This window comes from Diaphorina citri, unplaced genomic scaffold (genome assembly GCF_000475195.1).
Source record: "Diaphorina citri unplaced genomic scaffold, Diaci psyllid genome assembly version 1.1 scaffold1343, whole genome shotgun sequence".
Taxonomy (NCBI): Eukaryota; Metazoa; Arthropoda; class Insecta; order Hemiptera; family Psyllidae; genus Diaphorina; species Diaphorina citri.
This window is the reverse complement of record NW_007378771.1, coordinates 49,077-76,663: the sequence shown is the minus strand read 5'-3', so window position 1 is coordinate 76,663 and position 27,587 is coordinate 49,077. Positions and strand designations below refer to the sequence as shown.

Genomic DNA, 27,587 nt, shown 5'->3' with positions numbered 1-27,587 from the left:
TTATTTGGTATTGGGAAGAGATACCGAGAGCTTTCGCTGGAGAGCGAGGGCACACTTGGTATTGTTGCTGGGCCGTGAGGACGGCAGCTCAGTGATGTTGGGGAATGTTGAGATCACTGGCGGCTGAAATGTGAAAAAACAAGGAAGCGATTATTCATTTGGTTTCAGTGTCATATGTCTTTTGGAAATGTCACAACACAAGTTACTCTTAAATATTGGTTAATAAAACATGGGAGAAGATGAGTCCATAGCTCTTCAATCATCAACTTTTCACTGATAGGTGATCATTCAAACCAACATTGCCAGCATAGTTAGCTTGGTAAGTAGAGCGTCTGTCTTGTAAGCGCTAGGACACGGCTTCGGTTCCCGCCCAGCAGGGTGTACTTTGCCCCTATAGGCTGGCTTTCTCCTATACTGCCCTTCTCCAACTTCAGGACTATAAAGGTAGAAACACACTACCATCATATGACTTCACGTGATAGTAGTGGGTTTCAACCTTAAGATCTACTTTCTTAGAGCTCCCTATTTATTTAACTACTTACCATGGCCAACGTATCATTGGATAGCCGACAGAAGTTAATGTGTTTCCCCTTGTACAATGTTTCCTCCACACGTCTAGTAAGCAAAGGTTCATCCCACGGAACATCGATCAAATGATCCAAGAACGTTTTATCCTGGAACTCCGCAGGTTCCTGGATCATCGTTTCCCCTTGTACAATGTTTCCTCCACACGTCTAGTAAGCAAAGGTTCATCCCACGGAACATCGATCAAATGATCCAAGAACGTTTTGTCCTGGAACTCCGCAGGTTCCTGGATCAATAACATTTCTATTAATAAGGCTGGGTTGCGGGTTCGATTCCCGCCCTGGATGGATTTTATCCTAAAGCGATAAGCTTCGTTCCCGAAACGCTTTCTCCTATTCCACCTTCCTCCTCTCTTCACTAAAAAATTATTACGTACCTTTTCTGAGGGTACTGGATCAATAGGTCTTGGAACAAATTGGTCTCGTGTGTTTCGTCCACGGTGTAGTCCGCCATGTTTTTTATCGTCAAGATGGCCGCCTCGTCATCGTTAACAACAGATCGGGGCAACTCAGTCTTGTTGTTGTTCTTCTTAATCCTGGAAATCGAAAATGAGAAAAATGCAAATTAATGTTATTGCATACAGAAACTTTTTAAAAGTTTGTTAGAGGGAACGGTAACAACCAATGTCTGTCCCGAAATCGAGCGAAGGACAGGCTAGGTGAAAGCCAGCCGTTCTGAAAACGCGACAACGTTCGCTCCGTGGAAGTCAAACCCACGACCGAGGCAGACTCAGACTCACAACGCTCCAACCTAACCAGGCTGGCCTGACTGTTCCCCCCATAGTATGTCGAGATCGAAATATACAAGACCTTGGTTAGACTGCTGGGGTAAAGAGACTTTCAGTCCTATTCCAGCAGGATAAACAAGGTATATTCTATTCTAACAAAAAGTCTCATTCATATAATAATAAAGTTAACTTACTTGCTGTCAGACAGTTTCAGGAACATCTTCTCCACAGTTTCCATGTCATAGTGGTAGAACTGTTTTATGCCAAACGTATGGAAGAAGTGAGGTATGGTGGGCATACTGTAGCATCCAGCCAGTTCTACTTTGGGGTAGTAGGTGATGAACGCGAGGCACATTTCTTGTTTGGTTGAATAACCACCCTGGAAAATGGACCAAAGTTTGCAAGTTGTAGAAGAGTACTTACTAAATGATTTCTCGTGCAGCGATCTCTCTAGGAAATTTGAAGTTAAAACGAATTTTTGTTGAACGCGAGGCACATTTCTTGTTTGGTTGAATAGCCACCCTGGAAAATGGACCAAAGTTTGCAAGTTGTAGAAGAGTACAAATGATTCCTCGTGCAGCGATCTCTCTAGGAAATTTGAAGTTAAAACGAATTTTTGTTTATTCGGATTATATTAATGTATTCTCTTCTCTTCTCTGGATCTTAAATCCATCTACCTACTATACTAATTTATTTTTTTAGTGTTTGCATTAGTTTGACTTTGTTTTATTTATCGCTTTGAACTTATATCTGTAAATTGTACCCAGGTAATGCTGATCACTTACCATGGTAGGCTGAGGTCTATTCAGGGTTTGGTAGGTGCACTCAGTAATAAGCTGATCTCCAGGATAAATCGTCACCTCACTCGGTAATCGACGTACTTGCTGGTAGTTGAAATCATACTGGTCATCCTGAAATTAGTTAAAAGGAGAATATGTTACTAAAATACAATGATATTTAGAAGGTCTATTCAGGGTTTGGTAGGTGCACTCAGTAATAAGCTGATCTCCAGGATAAATCGTCACCTCACTCGGTAATCGACGTACTTGCTGGTAGTTGAAATCATACTGGTCATCCTGAAATTAGTTAAAAGGAGAATATGTTACTAAAATACAATGATATTTAGATAAGTACCTAATAAATGGAACCAAATACTTCACATTGATAATGTACTAATATTAGATGTACTTATACCTACTACCTACTTATTAGGAATGTTTCCATGCATCAGGCGAATTATTGAACCGAATAAAATCTATATATTGAGAGGTGAAGAAATCAACATGTCATCTACATCCGCAGTCAATTGGACATTTCAGTGAAATAATTCGGTCTTCATGTCTTCAATCGGAATGGAAATAAAATCGGAGTACCATATGTATAGATGGCAGTATACCTACCACGCAAATTATGGCACACAATAGATCCAACCAAATCTAAATCGACCTCTAAATTGATAAAGGAAACATCATCAGTTGATAAGTTGGAAGGTAGTTGTGAAAATGTTCGTAAAACAAACAAAAATGGATTAGTGGGCGATTGGGTGACTTGATTTTTAACACCATCATGTATTTTGTTTAGTTTGAGATAATAGTCAAGTACAATATCATACATACCATCATGTATTATTTTAATTTATATTATTGACATTGATGTTGCTATTGATATGCACAATTATTGGCCATTAAGACAACAGTGAAGATATTAATTGATACTTTCTTATAATATTAACTGAGGAGACTGTAGGATGCATGAGATGTGAGGAGACCTGCAGATTTTCTGAGACCTTGAGGCTGATGGACCACCAGAACGTGACAAGTTTAGTATGCACGCGTGTCCCGTATTTTCCCCAGTTTCACCATCTCCTCCGGTAATTAATCTTTACCAATGTAACAAATTGAAATTTTCTGTAGCACAACTTAAAATAAAATAATGTTCAATTACACTATCTCTTGCACACAATTTTACCAATATCTCAATGGTAAAAAAGATTTTGTCAAAAAAATACACTGTAACCAAAAATATGAGAAGTGAATAATTTTTAATTTCTAATTTCATTAATAAATCTGGAGAAAAAACAGTTGATTTTTAAAAATTGAGTGTTTTTTTTCTTACAAAAATTGCATGGTGAGGGCGAGGGGGGGGTTAAAAAGCTGCTTGTCCCGTATTTTCATCTAAAATCCCGTTTTTTTGGCGTTTTAGGTCGCTTGTCCCGTTTTGGGCTGAAAATGATCTGGCAACCCTAATAAGTACCTAATGTCCCGTATTTTCATCCAAAATCCCGTTTTTTTTTTGACGTTTTAGGTCGCTTGTCCCGTTTTGGGCTGAAAATGATCTGGCAACCAAATTTCTTGACCCCGCCGGGAATCGAACCCGGGTCTCCCGCGTGCAAGGCGAGCGCAGTGACCACTACGCCATGGGAGCTGACATCTCAGAAAAAAATAAATTATACAATACAGGAGGAGAAGGAGAGAGAAAGAAAAACAGTAAGAAATAGAATGACATGGAAGAGAGGGAGAGAGAGAAGGTACCAGGAATCGAACCCGAATCCTCCAGTGTGCAAGCTTAGTGATACGCACTCTTCCATGGAATGGAAGATGCTCAAATTCTTGAATTATGTCCACACACAGTCAACCTTGTCGATTGACGTCGACTCGACAACATAGATTCACCTCGTCCATCGACGAGGTCGACTTTGTAAGGTACCAGGAATCGAACCCGAATCCTCCAGTGTGCAAGCTTAGTGATACGCACTCTTCCATGGAATGGAAGATGCTCAAATTCTTGAGTTATGTCCACACACAGTCGACCTTGTCCATTGACGTCGACTCGACAACATAGATTCACCTCGTCCATCGACGAGGTCGACTTTGTCCTCCATTTTGGTAAAAATAACCATTGAACGCTTTATTTACTAATCCACTGTAACATCAAATGAGGAAATTTCATGCACGAGCAAGATTTTACTCGTCCCAGATTACGACTTTGTGTGTGTGGACACAGCTTCATTTATTAGAAATTATTAGACAATCACCTAAAGTCTTCCTCTACCGACTCTTACCTGTACAATAGGAGGTAATTCCCGGCCATGGCGTATTTGCCTCAGCTTAATTTTTCTCCCGGCTAGATGAGAATGAAGCACCACGGATGTCACTTTAACCCCCGTACTGGGAAATACCTGGAATGGAAAAGAACAGATTAGTGGTAGGTATTTGATTTACAAATCTTTTGTCCACCAACCCGGCTAGATGAGAATGAAGCACCACGGATGTCACTTTAACCCCCGTACTGGGAAATACCTGGAATGGAAAAGAACAGATTAGTGGTATTTGATTTACAAATCTTTTGTCCACCAATCTAAATGGATGATGACTTTTTTTTAAGTACCTCTATTTGTCAGAACCATAGAAACTTGGAGCCTATTATTATAATCTGTGATTGCCACCTCGTCTCTCTGTAAAAGTTCAAACTCCTGAGCTTTAACTGCTGATGACAAGTTGGACTTTGAACTTTTCCATAGTGTATTCCTAGAAAGGTGCTTAAATATAGCTGCCTACTGCCTACCCAACACAGGATCTCAGAGAAAATAAATGTAAATGCAGTTTCTTTGTGTTATTATGTCACAACTTTGGTGCCAATATCTCATTTCCCAATATCTCAATAATCCTAAAATTCAATGTTTACCTACCATGCTGGCACCGGTCGCTCTGCGCATATTTTTCTCCCGGCTAGATGAGAATGAAGCACCACGGATGTCACTTTAACCCCCGTACTGGGAAATACCTGGAATGGAAAAGAACAGACATCAGCCACATTAGTGGTATTTGATTTACAAATCTTTTGTCCACCAATCTAAATGGATGATGACTTTTTTTTTAAGTACCTCTATTTGACAGAACCATAGAAACTTGGAGCCTATTATTATAATCTATGATTGTAAAAAACGAGTCTATTTTTTCTCCCGAAATTTTTCCAAACACTTTTTTTTCGAGGGAGGGAGCGAGAGAGAAATCTCTATTCTTTTTCGTTAAAATTGAATATAGATTAGGTGTATTATACAAATTATAGCATGCTATCTACATATGTATTTTCCATATTATTTGCTTAGTGCTTTCGTGTTTTTCTTTTTGGCCTTGTTGTTTTGAAAAATAGAAAAGTTTTCAACTGATTCATAAAGAAGATAAAAATAGGAAAGAAGCACAAAACTTTCCAGACTTCCCTAGAGTCAGATATCAACAATGGGTGCCAATACTCTACCACTTTTTCAGCATTTCAGACTTGGGATTTGGTTTTGATTTAATCTCGATTGCTGGTCGGTCAATCCTTTGGTTTAAACTATGGCCCCGGACATTAATGTCGAATCTGCAAAATTTTGCATTTCCGCGTATTTTTGTTGCGGAATTTTTAGACGATTTCCCTTTTTCTGAAGACCAAAATCCAACCCTTGACTTTCCAAGTTTGAGAAGATGCCTCTGGTTGTTTAGCACAGGCGCTACCACGCCACCTAGTGATTGAACTACGAGTATATCCTTTTATTTAAAAGAGGGGAAATGAGCTTCAGAAGTGGGGAAATCGTCTCACATTTAGAAAGGAAAATATGATTTTTCTAAAAAAATGTTCAGCAATTAGTGCAATAACCAATAACTCATGTTGCTATGAAAATTTGTTGCGGAATTTTTAGACGATTTCCCTTTTTCTGAAGACCAAAATCCAACCCTTGACTTGCCAAGTTTGAGAAGATGCCTCTTGGATGCCTTTGGTTGTTTAGTACAGGCGCTACCACGCCACCTAGTGATTGAATTACGAGTATATCCCTTATTTCCCTTTATTTAAAAGAGGGAAATGAGCTTCATAAGAGGGGAAATCGTCTCACATTTAGAAAGGAAAATACGATTTTTCTAAAAAATGTTCAGCAATTAGTGCAATAATCAATAACTCATGTTGCTATGAAAGATAGGAGACTTTCAAGACCCTGTTCTTACCGAATCAGTGCACGCATTATCACAATAGCCAGCTGTTTTGTACTCGGATTGTCTGGGCGGGATGATTTGTAGTGGAGACACTGCTACGCCACTTATGAACACCCCTCCATCATTAGGCCGCAACTGATTGGTGTAGTGGATTTTCAGACCCGTAGAGAAAGTCGCTGTAAAATAATAATAGTTATTGAAATCCGAGTCCGAAAATGTGGTTGGGTTTCAAATCCGCACCTCTTTTCCTGTAGGTGTAAAGCTGTGTCCACACATAGTCGACACCGTCAATCGATCGATGAGGCGAATCTATGCTGTCGAGACAGTGCACGGTTTCAATCGACCGACGATCGACGCGGTCGACTATGTTTGGACACACCCTAAGACTGTACGTATAGGTACCTACCTACTTACAAAATAATGGAATTTTTGTTGAATTTCTCTGTCTCATATTCTGCTTTCCGTTTTCTTCAATGTCAACCACTTATGCCTATCTGAAACCTAAGGACGTGGATCTTGAAACCCCAACAGATTCGAATTTGTTATTCTCTTTATGTTCATGTTTCTTTTCCAATTGAATTTCCAATTCTTTCCTTCCTGTTGAACAACATTACTTTCCAAGTTTTTTTTTTACGAGGTAAAGGATGTCACCAAATCCCTAGGTACATTGGGGTTTTGGGTCCTCGTTGAGAAGAAAGTACTGAGACTGTTTTCAAACTTTCATGTCTATAAAGTTGAAACTTTTTTACTTTTACGAAATCTGACCTTTGTTTTAGTCGGGATTTTTTTTTTTTTAGGGAGAAAAAATCAAACAGGCCAAGTTGCTTTACCCTCTTGTTAGGGAAGTAGAGACCTAGTTTTATCGATTTCTAGGTATTTATATACATTTAACCCATTCGAGCATTTATCATTTCGACTTCTGTCATGAAATCCTTGAGATTTTCAAGTAGAAATTTTTAGAAATAAATATACCTAGGTTAGGTACCTAATAAAAATACAAGTAGGTTTTCCAAGTTATTTACATATTTTTATTTTCAAGTTTGATTTTTATCTATTTATTTTTTTTATTTTCAAGTGTACCTACCTAAGCAGATATAGGTATAGCTATGATTCAAAACATACCATATATATTTTATTTTATTTTTTTCCCCCTTTGATGTAGATGTCAACATAGAAATGTACTCAAAATTCAATGGAAAGAGTATTTTCCTGTGGGCGAATAAATCTAGTTTTGTTAAAACCTCACGTACATTTGTAGGTACTTGTAAATTCTATTCAAATAGAATTAGGTATGTGTAGGTACCGCAATAGGGAGAAAATATAAATATATGTATTGTGTACATTTTGAATTTATAGGTAACTAACTATATGTTTCTACTACTTAAATTCTAGGATTTCTAGGTACATGGGTAGGTATGAAGTTGTCGGGAATCATAGAAAAATTGAATGTACATATTATACCTAGCAATTTTATGCTGAAGGTACCTACTTATAATAATAAGGTACCTAGTGGAGTGTTCTATAGCCTTTTATAAAAAATATCAATACTAGGTACTCAACATTTCTATTAATAGGGCTGGGTTGCGGGTTCGATTCCCGCCCTGGATGGATTTTATCCTAAAGCGATAAGCTTCGTTCCCGAAACAGCTTTCTCCTATTCCACCTTCCTCCTCTCTTCACTAAAAAATGATTACGTACCTTTTCTGAGGGTAGGATTGTCATAGTGGACTTCCAACATCATGAACGTAGCCTTGTTACTCTCGAGTGGTAATCCTACTTGTGAGGGCAGAAATTCTCCTGAAACAAAAAATGCAGTCGGGGGAAAAACTTGAGTCAGATTTATTTTGATTAGGAGAGCGGTAGAGCTCCGCTCCGTCAAGTCAATAAAGTTTGACACTGTCAAATACTAAAATAGGTAGGGTACACTTGCAGGAATCAAGATCGCATGCAGGAGGCCCCGCTCTTTCTAGCTTTTAGGCCCGAAAACAATCGCCTAAGGCACAGTACCTACGTATGTATCAAAGTTTCTATTATTTACTTATCCAAAATCTTTGAACTAGGTAGGTACAGGGAAAGAGAGGTGAAAGCAATTTTGAGGGAAAACTGTGAGAAATTCTTCGTAGATTAATATCTCGCTGTTTTTGTCGCAAAGTTGTAGAAAGTTAGTCCTCCCCCTCCGTCATTTTCTTATGAAATAGTTGAGACTCAAGCAGGTACTTATAAGGAGCACTTCTAAATGTGAGACTTCTATGTATGCCTATAACACTAGGTATACATAGTCTCTTTTTACTTTTCCTATTCTTGCCTCGTCAGATACATAGATCTTATTTATACCGTTATTTGTACCCATTCTAGGCACTTTGAACTCTTTAGGGTATACTCTTTATAGTATTACCAGCGTATGTTATGAAAGTGGTGTGCCTATTACCCAGGGATTGACATAGCTAGTCTCTCAGCTTTCTTAGAAAGAAAAAAAAAATGATAAAAGTCCTGGATGGATTTTATCCTAAAGCGATAAGCTTCGTTCCCGAAACAGCTTTCTCCTATTCCACCTTCCTCCTCTCTTCACTAAAAAATTATTACGTACCTTTTCTGAGGGTGGGATTGTCATAGTGGACTTCCAACATCATGAACGTAGCCTTGTTACTCTGGAGTGGTAATCCTACTTGTGAGGGCAGAAATTCTCCTGAAACAAATGCAGTCGGGGGCTTCCAACATCATGAACGTAGCCTTGTTACTCTGGAGTGGTAATCCTACTTGTGAGGGCAGAAATTCTCCTGAAACAAATGCAGTCGGGGGAAAAACTTGGGTCAGATTATTTTAATGAGGAGAGCGGTAGAGCTCCGCTCCGTCAAGTCAATAAAGTTTGACACTGTCAAATACTAAAATAGGAAGGGTACACTAGCAGGAATCAAGATCGCATGCAGGAGACCCCGCTCTTTCTAGCTTTTAGGCCCAAATCGCCTAAGGCACAGTACCTACGTATGTATCAAAGTTTCTAAAACTTGGGTCAGATTATTTTAATGAGGAGAGCGGTAGAGCTCCGCTCCGTCAAGTCAATAAAGTTTGACACTGTCAAATACTAAAACAGGTAGGGTACACTAGCAGGAATCAATATCGTATGCAGGAGGCCCCGCTTCTTCTAGATTTTAGGCCCAAAAACAATCGCCTAAGGCACAGTCCTACGTATGTATCAAAGTTTCTATTATTTACTTATCCAAAATCTTTGAACTAGGTAGGTACAGGGAAAGAAAGGTGAAAGCAATTTTGAGGGAAAACTGTGAGAAATTCTTCGTAGATTAATATCTCGCTGTTTTTGTCACAAAGTTGTAGAAAGTTAGTCCTCCCCCTCAGTCATTTTCTTATGAAATAGTTGAGACTCAAGCAGGTACTTATAAGGAGCACTTCTAAATGTGAGACTTCTAGGTATGTATGCCTATAACACTAGGTATACATAGTCTCTTTTTACTTTTCCTATTCTTGCCTCGTCAGATACATAGATCTTATTTATACCGTTATTTGTACCCATTCTAGGCACTTTGAACTCTTTAGGGTATACTCTTTATAGTATTACCAGCGTATGTTATGAAAGTGGTGTGCCTATTACCCAGGGATTGACATAGCTCGTCTCTCAGCTTTCTCAGAAAAAAAAAATGATGTATACTCTTTATAGTATTACCAGCGTATGTTATGAAAGTGGTGTGCCTATTACCCAGGGATTGACATAGCTCGTCTCTCAGCTTTCTTAGAAAAAAAAAAAAATGATATAAGAAGAATAGAAATAGATACCTCAGAAGAATTGAAGATAAAGAACGACCCGCGAGACATACAAAAACTAGCACTCCAGAAAGAATGAAAAGAGAATTATCAAAGGAATACCCTAAGCATGTTTGAAAGGAAGAGCCACAAAAGGAATGCATAAAGCACTCCAGAAAGAAAGAAAAGAGAATTATCAAAGGAATACCCTAAGCATGTTTGAAAGGAAGAGCCACAAAAGGAATGCATAAAAGAGAAATATGAAACTGAAAAAATATGGGAAAAATGTGCTTACTTCTAACAATAAAAGCAATAGTGCATTATTACATTTATGCAATGTACATAATATGATGTATATTTTACATCTTATGATGTTATATACCTAGCTCCTCCCCAAAAGATACCTACTTAGGTACGAACTTTTACAATAATAGAAAACTTAGGAATGACTGTATTATGCCAAAAATGTTTTTATAGGGAAAAGGTAGTACCTAGCTATCTTTCAAACTTTTTTAAAGTTAAAAAAAAAAAAAAAAAAATAATACACAGACGACAAGAACGTATTTTTTTCGCGTTAGGCTAAGCAAAAGGTGGGTATACAAGTTGCCTGTAGGTAGGGTACCTATGTAGGTACCTTATTTCACCCAAACTTTACGACTTTTTCCTATTGCTTTCTGGCTTACTGTATGATTTGATGGATGAATTGTAATGTCTGCATGAGGATAATCACCCTTTGGGAATAACTCAAATATTGAGTCTTTGGGTAGATACGTTTTTCGTTTATAAAAAAAAAACAACAGTAGGTATTCCAATACCTACCACTTTATTGTACCAATATTCTTCTAAAAATTAAATCGATACATAGATATTATATTCAACTGCCTTTTGCATGGGTTTACAATAACTAGACTTTCGCGAAACTTTTTTACGGCCCATCTTTTGAAAGCACCTATAAAATAGATACCTCGTCTCTCTGTAAAAGTTCAAACTCCTGAGCTTTAACTGCTGATGACAAGTTGGACTTTGAACTTTTCCATAGTGTATTCCTAGAAAGGTGCTTAAATATAGCTGCCTACTGCCTACCCAACACAGGATCTCAGAGAAAATAAATGTAAATGCAGTTTCTTTGTGTTATTATGTCACAACTTTGGTGCCAATATCTCATTTCCCAATATCTCAATAATCCTAAAATTCAATGTTTACCTACCATGCTGGCACCGGTCGCTCTGCGCATTTATATGTCATAGCTACTCATTTTCCTCACGAGGCTGGGTGGGCCCCGCAACAGCCAGTCACGGATTCAATCATCATTTGCATGATACAAATTTCTTGACCCGGCCGGGAATCGAACCCGGGTCTCCCGCGTGCAAGGCGAGCGCAGTGACCACTACGCCATGGGAGCTGACATCTCAGAGAAAATAAATTATACAATACAGGAGGAGAAGGAGAGAGAAAGAAAAAGAGTAAGAAATAGAATGACATAGAAGAGAGGGAGAGAGAGAGAAAGAGAGGGCTCTCTGTTCCATTCTCATCTTCTTTATCTCCTTTTCTCCGTTGTCTTCTCCCTCTTTCATCCCTTCCTCATCAGTCCTTTGTGATTTTCTTTGTTCTATCCTAATACCATTGTATAATGCCAAAAACGAGTCTATTTTTTCTCCCGAAATTTTTCCAAACACTTTTTTTTCGAGGGAGCGAGAGAGAAATCTCTTTTCTTTTTCGCTAAAATTGAATATAGATTAGGTATATTATACGAATTATAGCATGCTATCTACATATATAATATCTCTATAGATATACCTTCCTTTCAGTTATGTATTCTACTCCCTTCAGTATACACATACATATTCTAAATATTATGAAGATACCAAATATGTACTTTGTTTTTAGCAACAGTTTCGTCGAAAAACTAATTTTTCTCACTCCGACTATAGCACATCATTGGCCTTGTTGTTTTGAAAAATAGAAAAGTTTTCAACTGATTCATAAAGAAGATAAAAATAGGAAAGAAGCACAAAACTTTCCAGACTTTCCTATAGTCAGATATCAACAATGAGTGCCAATACTCTACCACTTTTTCAGCATTTCAGACTTGGGATTTGGTTTTGATTTAATCTCGATTGCTGATCGGTCAATCCTTTGGTTTAAACTATGGCCCCGGACATTAATGTCGAATCTGCAAAATTTTGCATTTACGCGTAGGTATTTTTGTTGCGGGCACATCATTCGCATGAGTAAGCATGGTGGATGGGAAACTCAAACACAGACAAGGTTCAGAGGAAAACGATATACGAAACAAAGAACATAGCAGAGAAACTGCGAAGCATGAGTAAGCATGGTGGATGGGAAACTCAAACACAGACAAGGTTCAGAGGAAAACGATATACGAAACAAAGAACACAGCAGAGAAACTGCAAACTCAAACACAGACAAGGTTCAGAGGAAAACGATATACGAAACAAAGAACACAGCAGAGAAATTGCGAAGAAGAAGAGAAGGAGGAGGAAATATATATTGTGGAGAAAGTAGGCGGGAAGAGAAACGGAGTGGAGAAAGAGAGGAGACAAGGACAGAAAGACTGGGAGAGGAGAGAACGAGGATTCAAGGAGGAAAAAGAAAAATAATATGTAGGAAAGATAGAAAAAGTAGGGACAGAAAAAGGAGAAAGAGATAAAGTCAAAGGATTCTTGGGAGAAAAAAGAGGAAAGAAATATGGAGTAAAAACAAGAGAAAAAGAAACAGATAGAAATAGAAAGATGAAAAAACTCGAAGTTTATGTTACCTACTTCCCGTCTTTCGCGTAGGTATGCAGTGAAAGTATTTTAATGGAGAATTTTCTAATTTTCGAAAACCCCTTCGATTCTAGCAGCAGTCAACGTTAAAGACCTTCTTTCAGATTTATTTCAGTTTACCTATTTCTCTTTTACCTAACCTTTCTTTCTATGAATTACCTTTTTACTTTCCTTTTTTGGAATGTTGGACCTTTTCCATTCAACCATCCTGGCTTTTCTATTAACAATAATATTACATTTGTACTACGTAGGTATATACCTACCTACTTACCTACCTACCTCTATAATAAGGCGACTAGATGGTAAGATTCAGAAGAGGTTATATGTAGGTACACAGTATATAGGTACAATTAAAATAAATGTCTTTTTTATCATTTTGAAATGAATTTAAACTTTCTTTCTCTCCCTCTACCTCCCCAAATGTCTTCATCTTTTCTTCTATCCCTCCCATTCTTTTTTTTCTCCTTCAGCATTTTTCTCACTGCATCTGTATCAGGTGTTTCTCCCTCCTCTCCTCTTCCTATCTCCTAAATCAATCTCTTTTGGACTTCCTTCATTTACCTACTTATCAGTTCGCTTCTTTCCTCCATTTTAATATCTCTATAGATATACCTTCCTTTCAGTTATGTATTCTACTCCCTTCAGTATACACATACATATTCTAAATATTATGAAGATACCGCCCTCCTCTCCTCTTCCTATCTCCTAAATCAATCTCTTTTGGACTTCCCTCATTTACCTCCTTATCAGTTCGCTTCTTTCCTCCATTTCTGTCACACTAAATTATTTTACTCGGTTGATGAAAAAGGGGAGAAAGAGACAGGTAAATTGAAATGGATGCGAAGGGAGGGAGAGAAAAAAAAGGAAATCTAGAGGAAGAAGAAGAAACGAAACAAATATCTATGGAGAAAGAGGGAGACAAAAGGAGAGAAACAGAGAGGGAGAAAGTGGTAGGTACGAGTAATATTAAAACATGAAAGTACGAAGGTATAAATAGATAGGTAATTTTATTAAGCTCCTCAAAACTTGTAAAACTTGTTCTAAACGTATTACGAATAAGATACCTACTTAGAATTAATTATAAAAGCACATCTTGAGATAAGGGTTGGCAACATCTGCATGCAAATACTTAATCTACCCAGCGAAGAATACTTCATTTAATTCTAATTCGAAAATACTTAAATAGAAATACTTCGCGTGTTTTCCTAAATGCCTATCTATGTTCTTATGAACATTCTATAAAGATATGAAGAAGGAGAGGGAGAGAGAGAGAGAGAGGCAGGGAGAGAGAGAGAAAAGGAAACTACCCAAAATAAAGACAAAGAGCTATTCCAATAATTAAGATGTTTAACCCTTAAGAGCTACGTATACCTACTCCTATATTATGTACATTGTACATATGTACCTACACATAATAAACAGTATTGTTCTAGTTTAAACTTTAATCCTTATTCCAGGGGGCTTAACAAGCCGGATTAACGGGCTCGAGTTCCATCCTGGATATTAGGCAGGGTGCCTATGTTAGATCAATCTATATCCAAAGATAATTCCACTTGGTAAGTCTCAAGATGTTTTCGAATAGAAAGGGTTCAAGTTCAAAATACGAGATTAGGAAATATATTAAAAGTGTGTTTTCCTTCGCAAGATTTTGCATTAAATTATTTCATCTCCAGACAGGTACGGCGCCTAAATCTGATTCAGGCTGTTTTTTAGGGCCTTAATTTTAAATCTGCCCGCCTCCAGTTTTTGCAAAGAGAGAAAGAGAGGGCTCTCTGTTCCATTCTCATCTTCTTTATCTCCTTTTCTCCGTTGTCTTCTCCCTCTTTCCTCCCTTTCTCATCAGTCCTTTGTGATTTTCTTTGTTCTATCCTAATACCATTGTATACAATATCTCTATAGATATACCTTCCTTTCAGTTATGTATTCTACTCCCTTCAGTATACACATACATATTCTAAATATTATGAAGATACCAAATATGTACTTTGTTTTTAGCAACAGTTTCGTCGAAAAACTAATTTTTCTCACTCCGACTATAGCACATCATTCGCATGAGTAAGCATGGTGGATGGGAAACTCAAACACAGACAAGGTTCAGAGGAAAACGATATACGAAACAAAGAACACAGCAGAGAAACTGCGAAGAAGAAGAGAAGGAGGACGAAGAGGGGGTAGGAAATATATATTGTGGAGAAAGTAGGCGGGAAGAGAAACGGAGTGGAGAAAGAGAGGAGACAAGGACAGAAAGACTGGGAGAGGAGAGAAAGAGAGAACGAGGATTCAAGGAGGAAAAAGAAAAATAATATGTAGGAAAGATAGAAAAAGTAGGGACAGAAAAAGGAGAAAGAGATAAAGTCAAAGGATTCTTGGGAGAAAAAAGAGGAAAGAAATATGGAGTAAAAACAAGAGAAAAAGAAACAGATAGAAATAGAAAGATGAAAAAACTCGAAGTTTATGTTACCTACTTCCCGTCTTTCGCGTATGCAGTGAAAGTATTTTAATGGAGAATTTTCTAATTTTCGAAAACCCCTTCGATTCTAGCAGCAGTCAACGTTAAAGACCTTCTTTCAGATTTATTTCAGTTTACCTATTTCTCTTTTACCTAACCTTTCTTTCTATGAATTACCTTTTTACTTTCCTTTTTTGGAATGTTGGACCTTTTCCATTCAACCATCCTGGCTTTTCTATTAACAATAATATTACATTTGTACTACGTAGGTATATACCTACCTACTTACCTACCTCTATAAGTCTATAATAAGGCGACTAGATGGCAAGATACAGAAGACTCAGAAGAGGTTATAGGTACACAGTATATAGGTATAATTAAAATAAATGTCTTTTTTATCATTTTGAAATAAATCCTTTTCCATTCAACCATCCTGGCTTTTCTATTAACAATAATATTACATTTGTACTACGTAGGTATATACCTACCTACTTACCTACCTACCTCTATAATAAGGCGACTAGATGGTAAGATTCAGAAGAGGTTATATGGCGTAGGTATGCAGTGAAAGTATTTTAATGGAGAATTTTCTAATTTTCGAAAACCCCTTCGATTCTAGCAGCAGTCAACGTTAAAGACATTCTTTCAGATTATTTATTTCAGTTTACCTATTTCTCTTTTACCTAACCTTTCTTTCTATTAATTACCTTTTTACTTTCCTTTTTTGGAATGTTGGACCTTTTCCATTCAACCATCCTGGCTTTTCTATTAACAATAATATTACATTTGTACTACGTAGGTATATACCTACCTACTTACCTACCTCTATAAGTCTATAATAAGGCGACTAGATGGCAAGATACAGAAGACTCAGAAGAGGTTATAGGTACACAGTATATAGGTACAATTAAAATAAAAATGTCTTTTTAATCATTTTGAAATGAACTTAAACTTTCTTTCTCTCCCTCTACCTCCCCAAATGTCTTCATCTTTTCTTCTTAAAATAAATGTCTTTTTTATCATTTTGAAATGAATTTAAACTTTCTTTCTCTCCCTCTACCTCCCCAAATGTCTTCATCTTTTCTTCTATCCCTCCCATTCTTTTTTTTCTCCTTCAGCATTTTTCTCACTGCATCTGTATCAGGTGTTTCTCCCTCCTCTCCTCTTCCTATCTCCTAAATCAATCTCTTTTGGACTTCCCTCATTTACCTCCTTATCAGTTCGCTTCTTTCCTCCATTTTTGTCACACTAAGTTATTTTACTCGGTTGATGAAAAGGGGGAGAGAGAGACAGGTAAAATGATGAAAAAGGGGAGAAAGAGACAGGTAAATTGAAATGGATGCGAAGGGAGGGAGAGAAAGAAAAGGAAATCTAGAGGAAGAAGAAGAAGAAGAAGAAACGAAACAAATATCTATGGAGAAAGAGGGAGACAAAAGGAGAGAAACAGAGAGGGAGAAAGTGGTAGGTACGAGTAATATTAAAACATGAAAGTACGAAGGTATAAATAGATAGGTAATTTTATTAAGCTCCTCAAAACTTGTAAAACTTGTTCTAAACGTATTACGAATAAGATACCTACTTAGAATTAATTATAAAAGCACATCTTGAGATAAGGGTTGGCAACATCTGCATGGAAATACTTAATCTACCCAGCGAAGAATACTTCATTTAATTCTAATTCGAAAATACTTAAATAGAAATACTTCGCGTGTTTTCCTAAATGCCTATCTATGTTCTTATGAACATTCTATAAAGATATGAAGAAGGAGAGGGAGAGAGAGAGAGAGAGGCAGGGAGAGAGAGAGAAAAGGAAACTACCCAAAATAAAGACAAAGAGCTATTCCAATAATTAAGATGTTTAACCCTTAAGAGCTACGTATACCTACTCCTATATTATGTACATTGTACATATGACATTCTATAAAGATATGAAGAAGGAGAGGGAGAGAGAGAGGGGGAAGGAGGGAGGGGGGAGAGAGAGAGAGAGAGGCAGGGAGAGAGAGAGAAAAGGAAACTACCCAAAATAAAGACAAAGAGCTATTACAATAATTAAGATGTTTAACCCTTAAGAGTTACGTATACCTACTCCTATATTATGTACATACCTACAAAAAGACAAAGAGCTATTCCAATAATTAAGATGTTTAACCCTTAAGAGCTACGTATACCTACTCCTATATTATGTACATTGTACATACCTACACATAATAAACAGTATTGTTCTAGTTTAAACTTTAATCCTTATTCCAGGGGGCTTAACAAGCCGGATTAACGGGCTCGAGTTCCATCCTGGATATTAGGCAGGGTGCCTATGTTAGATCAATCTATATCAAAGATAATTCCACTTGGTAAGTCTCAAGATGTTTTCGAATAGAAAGGGTTCAAGTTCAAAATACGAGATTAGGAAATATATTGAAAGTGTGTTTTCCTTCGCAAGATTTAGCATTAATTTATTTAATCTCCAGATAGGCGCCGTACCTAAATCTGATTCAGGCTGTTTTTTAGGGCCTTACATTTTAAATCTGCCCGCCTCCAGTTTTTGCAAATCTTCCAATTTCATTTAGGTCGAAATTAATATTCATGAATTGGAGGAATTTCAATGACACAAAAGACATAATAATATCCAAAGATAATTCCACTTGGTAAGTCTCAAGATGTTTTCGAATAGAAAGGGTTCAAGTTCAAAATACGAGATTAGGAAATATATTAAAAGTGTGTTTTCCTTCGCAAGATTTTGCATTAAATTATTTCATCTCCAGACAGGTACGGCGCCTAAATCTGATTCAGGCTGTTTTTTAGGGCCTTATCCAAAGATAATTCCACTTGGTAAGTCTCAAGATGTTTTCGAATAGAAAGGGTTCAAGTTCAAAATACGAGATTAGGAAATATATTAATTATTTCATCTCCAGACAGGTACGGCGCCTAAATCTGATTCAGGCTGTTTTTAGGGCCTTAATTTTAAATCTGCCCGCCTCCAGTTTTTGCAAATCTTTCAATTTCATTTAGGTCGAAATTAATATTCATGAATTGGAGGAATTTCAATGACACAAAAAACATAATAATATTTTGTACAAACGGACACTTTTGTAAATATCCCCTTTTCTACTGAATGAGTAACTCTACTGTTTGCACTGAACTCATTGAGATCATAGACTCATTATTTGATTGCTTTAGGAAATCTATTGTTAGTGGAGATGCCAGTATCACGTTTAGTGGATGTGTCAGTATCACAAATGTTTACAGACAAAGGATTTCTGATCAAACCCACAATACTATTATGCTATTACGCCTGTAACCTTATGTTGAAATAAGGTTAGCAAATTTACTATTTCTGTGAGTAGGTGGGTAGGTAGGGAGAGAGGGAGGTCTGTAGATAGGTAGTAGGTACCTAATGAGAATTTTATCTACACATAAGAGGAACTTTTCCACTTATTGTTTGTCCTCATAAAAATAGTGCAAATCATCAACCAATATAATATTGCATGAACAGTCACTTTCTACGGCAATTTAGGCAAAAAAGAACTCTACTTAAAAGAAGTTAATAGCGGGGCGTTTATTTACTTTGAAGACAACTATTTGGTTAACTAACTTTTGCCACCAAGTACCAAAATAGTTAACTGAGTAAGTTGGGTATTTGTTTTTTGCTGCTTAAAGAATCCTCGAGATTTTTAAAAAGGCAGTTTTGAATATTGAGGGGTGGGAGTCTATTTTTTTTACTAGCTTCTAGGTAGTTCTAGCAATCTCGCAATTCATTAGGTAACTAGGTACATAGATACCTACTTTATTCGTACAGGTATTCATGAATCTTTCTTGGAAAAAACCTCAAACAAATTACAAAAACCCAAAAGGCAGTTTTGAATATTGAGGGGTGGGAGTCTATTTTTTTTACTAGCTTCTAGGTAGTTCTAGCAATCTCGCAATTCATTAGGTACCTAGGTACATAGATACCTACTTTATTCGTATAGGTATTCATGAATCTTTCTTGGAAAAAACCACAAACAAATTACAAAAACCCAGCTTTAATTTAATTTTGAAATTTTGCATAATATTTTAATTTCGTCAAAGGAAAATCTTCAGGGGAAAAAACTTTTTTTCTGACAAAAACCCAGCATTAATTTAATTTTGAAATTTTGCATAATATTTTAATTCCGTCAAAGGGAAATCTTCAGGGGAAAAAACTTTTTTCTGAAAAAAAAAGAGAAAGAGAGAGAAAAGGAGAAAGAGGGAGAGGGTGAGAGGGAGGAGGAGAGAGAAATTGAGTGATAGAGAGAAAGAGGGAGGGGGAGAGAGATGGCGTGATAGAGAGAGGGAGAGGGTGAGAGAGAGAGATCGGAGAGAGAAATTGAGTGATAGAGAGAAAGAGGGAGGGGGAGAGAGATGGCGTGATAGAGAGAGGGAGAGGGTGAGAGAGAGAGATCCTTTGACGTCTCAAAAAGAGAACAGACAAGGCTGCAAACCCCATTTTTTTTTACACTCTCGGAAAATAGCTAATTCCTGTGATGTTAAGCTCACCAAAAAGAGAGAAAGACCGCAAAAATGCCTTTTATTTAGCTCTTCAACCTTCCAGTCACAATTAAGTACCTAATAGCTACCTAGTTGTACCCGTACCTAGTTAAGTTTTTCTTCTAGCTCCTATTAGGTACTATATGTATACGTATAGATAGATTATTTTTATTCTATGTTCAGAAATGAGACAGTAAATTTCTTTACGGTAGTTTGCACCTAGTTATTAAGAATAGATTCACCTAAGAAATCCTTGAATCTCCATTGTGTAGTTCTTATGTTGATTAAAAATTACAGCACATAGACACAGCTACGCTACGGTCAGGATTCTACGCTACGGTCAGGATTTTCCATCTAACAAAATGACCAAGGTTGCCAAACTTGACCTACCTGTAGATCCAATGGCCCAGGACACAACCGGAGTCACACAGGAATCCCACTCAGGAGGAATCTTAGACGAGTAGCATACATGTCCATGATGTTTCACGTATCGCTCCATCAGGGAGGGTTCAGTGGTGCACTCATATAGGACCATGTGGTGCACCCCACCCGATTTGGCCTTCTCTAGAATGGGTTCAAACTGGAAAAGGAAACAGATTTTGATTGAATAATCAAATGTGAAAAGCAAATGTGAAATGGAAGGTGTAAAGCTGTGTCCACACATAGTCGACGCCGTCGATCGACGAGGTGAATCTATGTTGACAAGGCAGTTGGTGCACCCCACCCGATTTGGCCTTCTCTAGAATGGGTTCAAACTGGAAAAGGAAACAGATTTTGATTGAATAATCAAATGTGAAAACCAAATGTGAAATGGAAGGTGTAAAGCTGTGTCCACACATAGTCGACGCCGTCGATCGACGAGGTGGAGAGGTGAATCTATGTTGTCGAGGCAGTGTATGGTTTCAGTTGACATCGATCGACGGCGTCAACTATGTGTGCACACAGCTTAAGAAACCAATAGGTTAAGATCAGAGATAAATTTCTTTTCTAAATGAGGCCAAATGTGAAAATCCGATAACTTACCCCGACAATTTGATGTTTGGTAGTAATCGAAGGAGCTTTGAATATTTTGCACCAATAAAGTGTATCCGTGTTTTCTGGAACCTCCACCTGAGGGAAAAATGAGAAATTAATAAAATTATTACATTCTATCTAGGTACGAGTAACTGTCAGAGAATTGATAAAAAATATTAAAAATTTGATAAATTTCATTGGAAAAAAGAGGAAAAAAAATACAAAAATCAAAATGAAGATTCAAAATTCGGGTCAAAGAGCTCTGAGGATTGTAGATCAATGCCCTGGAAACCTTTTTTAAAGCTTTCATTCACCAGTGAAGCGGAAAAGCTGCTTCAGACGTAAAAACCAATATCCCATGTGTGAGGAAGAGATAACGCTTTATCTCGCCATTTTTTATTCTTTTCCCAATAATGAATAAATTAAAATTAGTTTTGCTATCTCAAAAAGTAAAAAAGATCCAGCGTATTTTTTCACCCCAGAGTTTGCATAATATTTTTACTTTCTATTATTTTCATTTTATTTCCAGTTCCGATGATGTTATTCGAGATTGTCAAATCAAAGAACCCTCGGTCTTTCGGTGTTTTCTGGAACCTCCACCTGAGGGAAAAATGAGAAATTAATTATTACATTCTAGCTAGGTACGAGTAACTGTCAGAGAATTGATATCGAAATGTATTAAAAGTTTAATAAATTTCATTGAAAAAAAAGAGGAAAAAATACAAAAATCAAAATAAAGATTCAAAATTCGGGTCAAAGAGCTCTGAGTATTGTAGATCAATGCCCTGGAAACCTTTTTTTAAAGCTTTCATTCACCAGTGAAGCGGAAAAGCTGCTTCAAACGTAAAAACCAATATCCCATGTGTGAGGAAGAGATAACACTTTATCTCGCCATTTTTTATTCTTTTCCCAAGAATGAATAAATTAAAATTAGTTTTGCTATCTCAAAAAGTAAAAAAGACCCAGCGTATTTTTTCACCCCAGAGTTTGCATAATATTTTTACTTTCTATTATTTTCATTTTATTTCCAGTTCCGATGATGTTATTTGAGATTGTCTAATCAAAGAACCCTCGGTCTCTGAGTTATGAGGCGCTCTTGTGATCCACCTGTTGTTTTGTGCCAAATAATACTGGATCCTACTTGTAACAGTGCTGTGTTAGAGGTGGTCCAAAAATATTATAGCTATAGGAGTAGGTAGGTATAGTGTAGAAATGTTGTTATATTACCTAGATATTTTTGTAAATTTATGTAATTTAAAGGGATTTCCAATTCAAAAGTTATGGAAATTAAAGAAAAAAAAAAATCATTAGTTAACTCTAAAATGTGATGCAACTATACAAAGACAATACAAGTGATTTCAAAAGCCCCAACACTCACTTCACCCCACACCACTACGTATTCTATTGTACGTATAATGTATAATCATAAGAAATAGTACTAGCACACTATAGGAGATACAGTACACATCATAGGTATTTCCTGTGTACTCATATCAAGTACCATGATCAGTGACGAACAGACGTGGGGGGGAGGAGGTATCAATATTGTTACAATAGGGACACTTCGATTATCTCATAATTAAATCAGTGTTTCTTGTGACGATAAAGGTCCCATAATTAGATAAAGATTTTTATGTAGGTAGTAGTAATGAAACATCTTCTACGTTGGACTTTACGGGTCTGTGTCGTAGCATGCCCATCAGATTGGCAATAGGGACACTTCGATTATCTCATAATTAAATCAGTGTTTCTTGTGACGATAAAGGTCCCATAATTAGATAAAGATTTTTATGTAGTAGTAATGAAACATCTGCTACGTTGGACTTTACGGGTCTGTGTCGTAGCATGCCCATCAGATTGATAAATTTCTCACACCAAATGGCCGATAAGATTGTAATGAAAGCTAAGGTGCCTAATACTGTGACTTCCATACTTCATACTGGGATAAATTTCTCACACCAAATGGCCGATAAGATTGTAATGAAAGCTAAGGTGCCTAATACTGTGACTTCCATACTTCATACTGGTTTTTGCAACAAGTTGTTAGTTATTATGTAGATATGGAACTAACTTAAAGGTAGGTTTCATTTTAAAGTTTTTGCTGTCTTTAATCATATACCATATCTGATTTGCTCACACCAATTTTGGGTTTTAAGTTCACACATTTCCTGAAAATCCTGGAAATTAAACCCTACACCAAAGTCTTACTCTTCGACACTGATGTAGGATTTTAGGGCCAAAAATTATCTAACCCTGAGAGGAAACTAAAATACAAAGATTTTAAAAGGGACCACCACAGACTTTGCCCTTCCTTCTTTTTTTATACCTTCCTGTTTTGTTTGGGACAAGTATCGCGAGATCTTCTCTCAACCTTAAAAGGTCGCAAAAGATTTTTTTCGCAATTTCCTGTGTTGGCACTTAGAAAAAGTTTTCTTTGTCTTGAGGAGGATAAAGGAATATATTTCCTTTCAGAAGTGAAGGAGAGGGGTAAGAGGGGAAAAATTACGAGAGAACGGTGAAGCTGAGTTAAGAAGGTGAAAAGATAATAGGCTTAAACTTTCATAGAAAAAGCTTTTTTTTTCAAAATTTTAAATTTAAAGTTGTCATTTGAAAATATGAAAAGTTGGGTCAGAAAGGTAGCGCTTGTTTTATTTCAACGCAATTAATTACATGTAGAAACAAGCTGTGCCCGTCCCTCCGGGAATTTCGCTGAATCATCTAAAACTTTCTCGCTTTGAGTTTATAGGTCGTCGCGACAAATTTCGAGATCAGAGCTCATTTGTGTGAGAAAATGTAAAAAAAAAAATCCCCAAAAACAAGTTTTTTTGGTTTTTTGGCTTTATGGCTTTCTGGACAAAATTTGCACCACCATTTTTGTGTTCCTGGTAAAAAGACCTTTTATTTGATATATAGGACGACCAGGTTTGGATAAGTCCTTCTATGGGGACAGACAGACACACAGACAGACGACACCGAAGCGAATACAATAGTCCGTCCCTATACCTTTTTTTATTACTATCGTAATAATAAAGGAAGGACGTGCTAAAAATGCTCAAGTCAGCTTACGAAACATACGATTATTAAAACATTACTTAAACCTAATAATAGATGGAACAAGTAGTAGATAAATACCTAATCTCCATCTCCATGTGCTGTAATATTTAACGTGTCTTCGTCTCCATAAATATCCCACATTTCACAAAGGATGCAAAAGCTTATATATTAGAAGTTTTCGGTATTCAAATAATGAGAATGAAAGATACGTACAGACCATGGCCTGAAAATCATTTTTTTGGACTCAGGAGACCCTAAAACGAATATTTCCAACCATTTCCAAATTTTGAAAATTTGTACCAATTGCAATGCTTTCTCATTACCTTGTACAGGTACCTACAGGTTCCCTATACATATTGGTAATAAAAAGAAAAATGCAATTGATAAAAGAACAAATTGAAATTCGTAATCTTATAGTATCGAGCAGGTACCATTTTAGCATACCTAATTAGCATCTTGTTAGAGGAAAAGTTTTAATTTATACCTCCGGAGCGACTTCTTGCATACTATTCCAAAAGAAAAATGCAATTGATAAAAGAACAAATTGAAATTCGTAATCTTATAGTATCGAGCAGGTACCATTTTAGCATACCTAATTAGCGTCTTGTTAGAGGAAAAGTTTTAATTTATACCTCCGGAGCGACTTCTTGCATACTATTCCTGTATTCATTGCTGTTCTGCACAAGGTGTTGAGCTGTACTTACTATTCTCAGCAAAACTCTTGTATATTTCTTACTATTCTCCGCACAAGAACATTAAATTTCATTATTTATAATTAGAAGATTAGACAGAGGAGACTATTTATGAATGGTAGGTAAGTAGATAAGACGATTTACTCAGTAGTTAGCTAAATAAAGTGAGCAAGTACTTGTCATTGGTTTACCTGTACAGGGTAAGTACAGCAAAGGGTGAGTTAGTTATAAAAAAGAAGAAGAGTTCTTCTTCCGTGGACTACTCAGTCAGTGAGTCAGATCCTAATTCCCTATAAGTTACATGTCTTAGGACAGGGGTTTCTAACTAGCGGCCCGCGGGCCACATGTGCCTTGCCAGACCATTATTGTGGCCCGCGAAGCTTTTTGAGATTTTGTACAAACTTACCTAAATGTAAAAAAAAAGGTTTGGTTAAGCAAAAATGTACATTGCTCTGCCGCGCGCAAGACCAGTGTAGTTATCATTGAGTCATGGAAACTGACCCCCTAGTGTTCAGCTACAATTAGGAGAATACCTTCTTTTTAAAAAGTTTAGCCTGCGGCACTCAAAATTCGATCTAAAAGTTGGGGGGTGGCCCTCTATGTGGCCGGCGAAGTACCTTCGAATGTAGCATGTGGCCACATGGAAGTTGGAAACCCCTGTTTTAGGATCTGACTTAGAGCGGGGTTAACCAAATTAGAATTGAGATCAATCTATTCTCAGCAAAACTCTTGTATATTTCTTACTATTCTCCGCACAAGAACATTAAATTTCATTATTTCTAATTAGAAGATTAGACAGAGGAGACTATTTATGAATGGTAGGTAAGTAGATAAGACGATTTACTCAGTAGTTAGCTAAATAAAGTGAGCAAGTACTTGTCATTGGTTTACCTGTACAGGGTAAGTACAGCAAAGGGTGAGTTAGTTATAAAAAAGAAGAAGAGTTCTTCTTCCGTGGACTACTCAGTCAGTGAGTCAGATCCTAATTCCCTATAAGTTACATGTCTTAGGACAGGGGTTTCTAACTAGCGGCCCGCGGGCCACATGTGCCTTGCCAGACCATTATTGTGGCCCGCGAAGCTTTTTGAGATTTTGTACAAACTTACCTAAATGTAAAAAAAAAGGTTTGGTTAAGCAAAAATGTACATTGCTCTGCCGCGCGCAAGACCAGTGTAGTTATCATTGAGTCATGGAAACTGACCCCCTAGTGTTCAGCTACAATTAGGAGAATACCTTCTTTTTAAAAAGTTTAGCCTGCGGCACTCAAAATTCGATCTAAAAGTTGGGGGGTGGCCCTCTATGTGGCCGGCGAAGTACCTTCGAATGTAGCATGTGGCCACATGGAAGTTGGAAACCCCTGTTTTAGGATCTGACTTAGAGCGGGGTTAACCAAATTAGAATTGAGATCAATCTAGGATTCAATAATTGAAATTGAGTGTAATTTTATTATTATACTCAATACCCAGTTCGATCCAGAATTGAAGCCAACTCTGACTTCGTAAAACGCGTTCTTATTGACTGACTAGGTACCTAAGATAGATTGTCTACAGAAAAGAGTAGTTCTTTTAATAACTCACTCACTCTTTACCCAGCTCTACAGGTACTATGTGCTTGTAAATCGTCCTATAATTCCTATACCATTTGTTATGTGTGACGCTGACGTAGCTTCAATATTTTCCACAACTTCATTAAACTGTCATTTCCAAACGTTTTTTCTCTTCTCATAGAGTCCCTATTTTTCTCTCGAGTTAGATATCTACCGTAATTTGGAAATATTACTATCTCCTCGTATGATGTGACTCGAAGCTACATAGCGTAGGTATATAAGAAGATATTTGTGTTTGAAAAATAAATATAGAAATTGAAAAGTTCCATTGAAGATGGGAAAATGTCAATATTCTCCACTTTGTAATACAATAGTTTTTCGTTTTTTCTTTGACAAAAGGAATAGGTATCTTTTCCATTAAGCTTATTTCAACTGGGACTTCCATTGTACCTGTTTACATACTTGGGTTACCTATTGGTTTACGTAAACATACCGTCTCCCGTTTGACCTGGAAAAATATTATTCGATTTCCTTCTATTTCAACTGGGACTTCCATTGTACCTGTTTACATACTTGGGTTACCTATTGGTTTAAACATACCGTCTCCCGTTTGACCTGGAAAAATTATTCGATTTCCTTCCCAAGATAATGGCGACTGAACTACTGAAGGACAAATAGGTACTCAAGTCGTAATTAGATGCCAGTAAAAGAAAGATAACAAACGGCGGTAGGTATCATGGGGCCAAGCATTCCAATTTAAATGTCATAAAAGTAAAACTAATGACGATGGAAAAACCAATTTTATTTCTACAAGTGGATAAAAATGTGTCGCACTTCATGTCATTTCAGAGTGATAAAGTTTAGTTTTATTTTCATGCTAAGAACATCTTTATTAGAGGATGTACTTTTGTTTTTATTTTGCAGGTTTTATATCTCATCATAAGCAGACGAGAGGATTGAAATTCATAATAACCACCTCACGTTGAAGACGGAGAGAACCTTTTGACATAAACCTCTATTGCGTATCTATCATTATGGATAGAATAGTAAACCTGAAGATCAGATTTCATCGACTGCTTGTGAAGCTCAGACTCAGGACAGCACCTCATGTTAACAGAACGACACCGGTACCCTATAAGTGTCTCATATTCCTAACATTCCTCTTTGATAAGATAAGTCTGACGAGTAAGAAGAATAACAAATATCTCTTCTACTTCAACTATGTCTTGTATGCCACCATTGTCACTCAGCTCGCTTTCAATTTGATTTCTGTTTACACCAAAAACTCCGAACTTTTCTACATTCAGTTCTTCACTGCTTACTTTAACATCACAACTTTCATCAACTACAACTTTGTCATCTTCACCAATGAGAAGAGAGAGAAGATGGTTGCGTTTATGCGGAAACATTTCATCTCTACTCATCCTCTCTATAACAAGTGCATCAGTTCTTCACTGCTTACTTTAACATCACAACTTTCATCAACTACAACTTTGTCATCT

The 27,587-nt window shown here is 36.9% G+C and overlaps 1 protein-coding gene across 1 annotated transcript; it reads right to left on the bottom strand.

Moving 5' to 3' along the window:
- Positions 1-27,494, bottom strand: LOC103515438 (MOXD1 homolog 1). Its single transcript, XM_026828144.1, has 11 exons — positions 27,300-27,494; positions 20,803-20,889; positions 20,170-20,359; positions 7,981-8,079; positions 6,295-6,458; positions 4,374-4,490; positions 2,098-2,223; positions 1,507-1,691; positions 986-1,120; positions 543-702; positions 1-123 (listed from the first exon to the last, which is right to left on the bottom strand). The coding sequence occupies exons 1-11, from the start codon at positions 27,492-27,494 to the stop codon at positions 1-3; spliced, it is 1,581 nt and encodes a 526-aa protein (XP_026683945.1).
- Positions 27,495-27,587: the final 93 nt, after the last annotated feature.

Excerpts from the sequence above, each read along its gene's own strand:
- LOC103515438 (XM_026828144.1), bottom strand. The coding sequence starts at position 27,494 with ATGTTTCCGCATAAACGCAACCATCTTCTCTCTCTTCTCATTGGTGAA. Across the intron at positions 20,890-27,299 it reads GCATACAAGACATAGTTGAA|GTGGAGGTTCCAGAAAACAC; the intron begins GTAGAAGAGATA and ends TTTTTCCCTCAG. Across the intron at positions 1,121-1,506 it reads CTGAAACTGTCTGACAGCAA|GATTAAGAAGAACAACAACA; the intron begins GTAAGTTAACTT and ends TTCGATTTCCAG.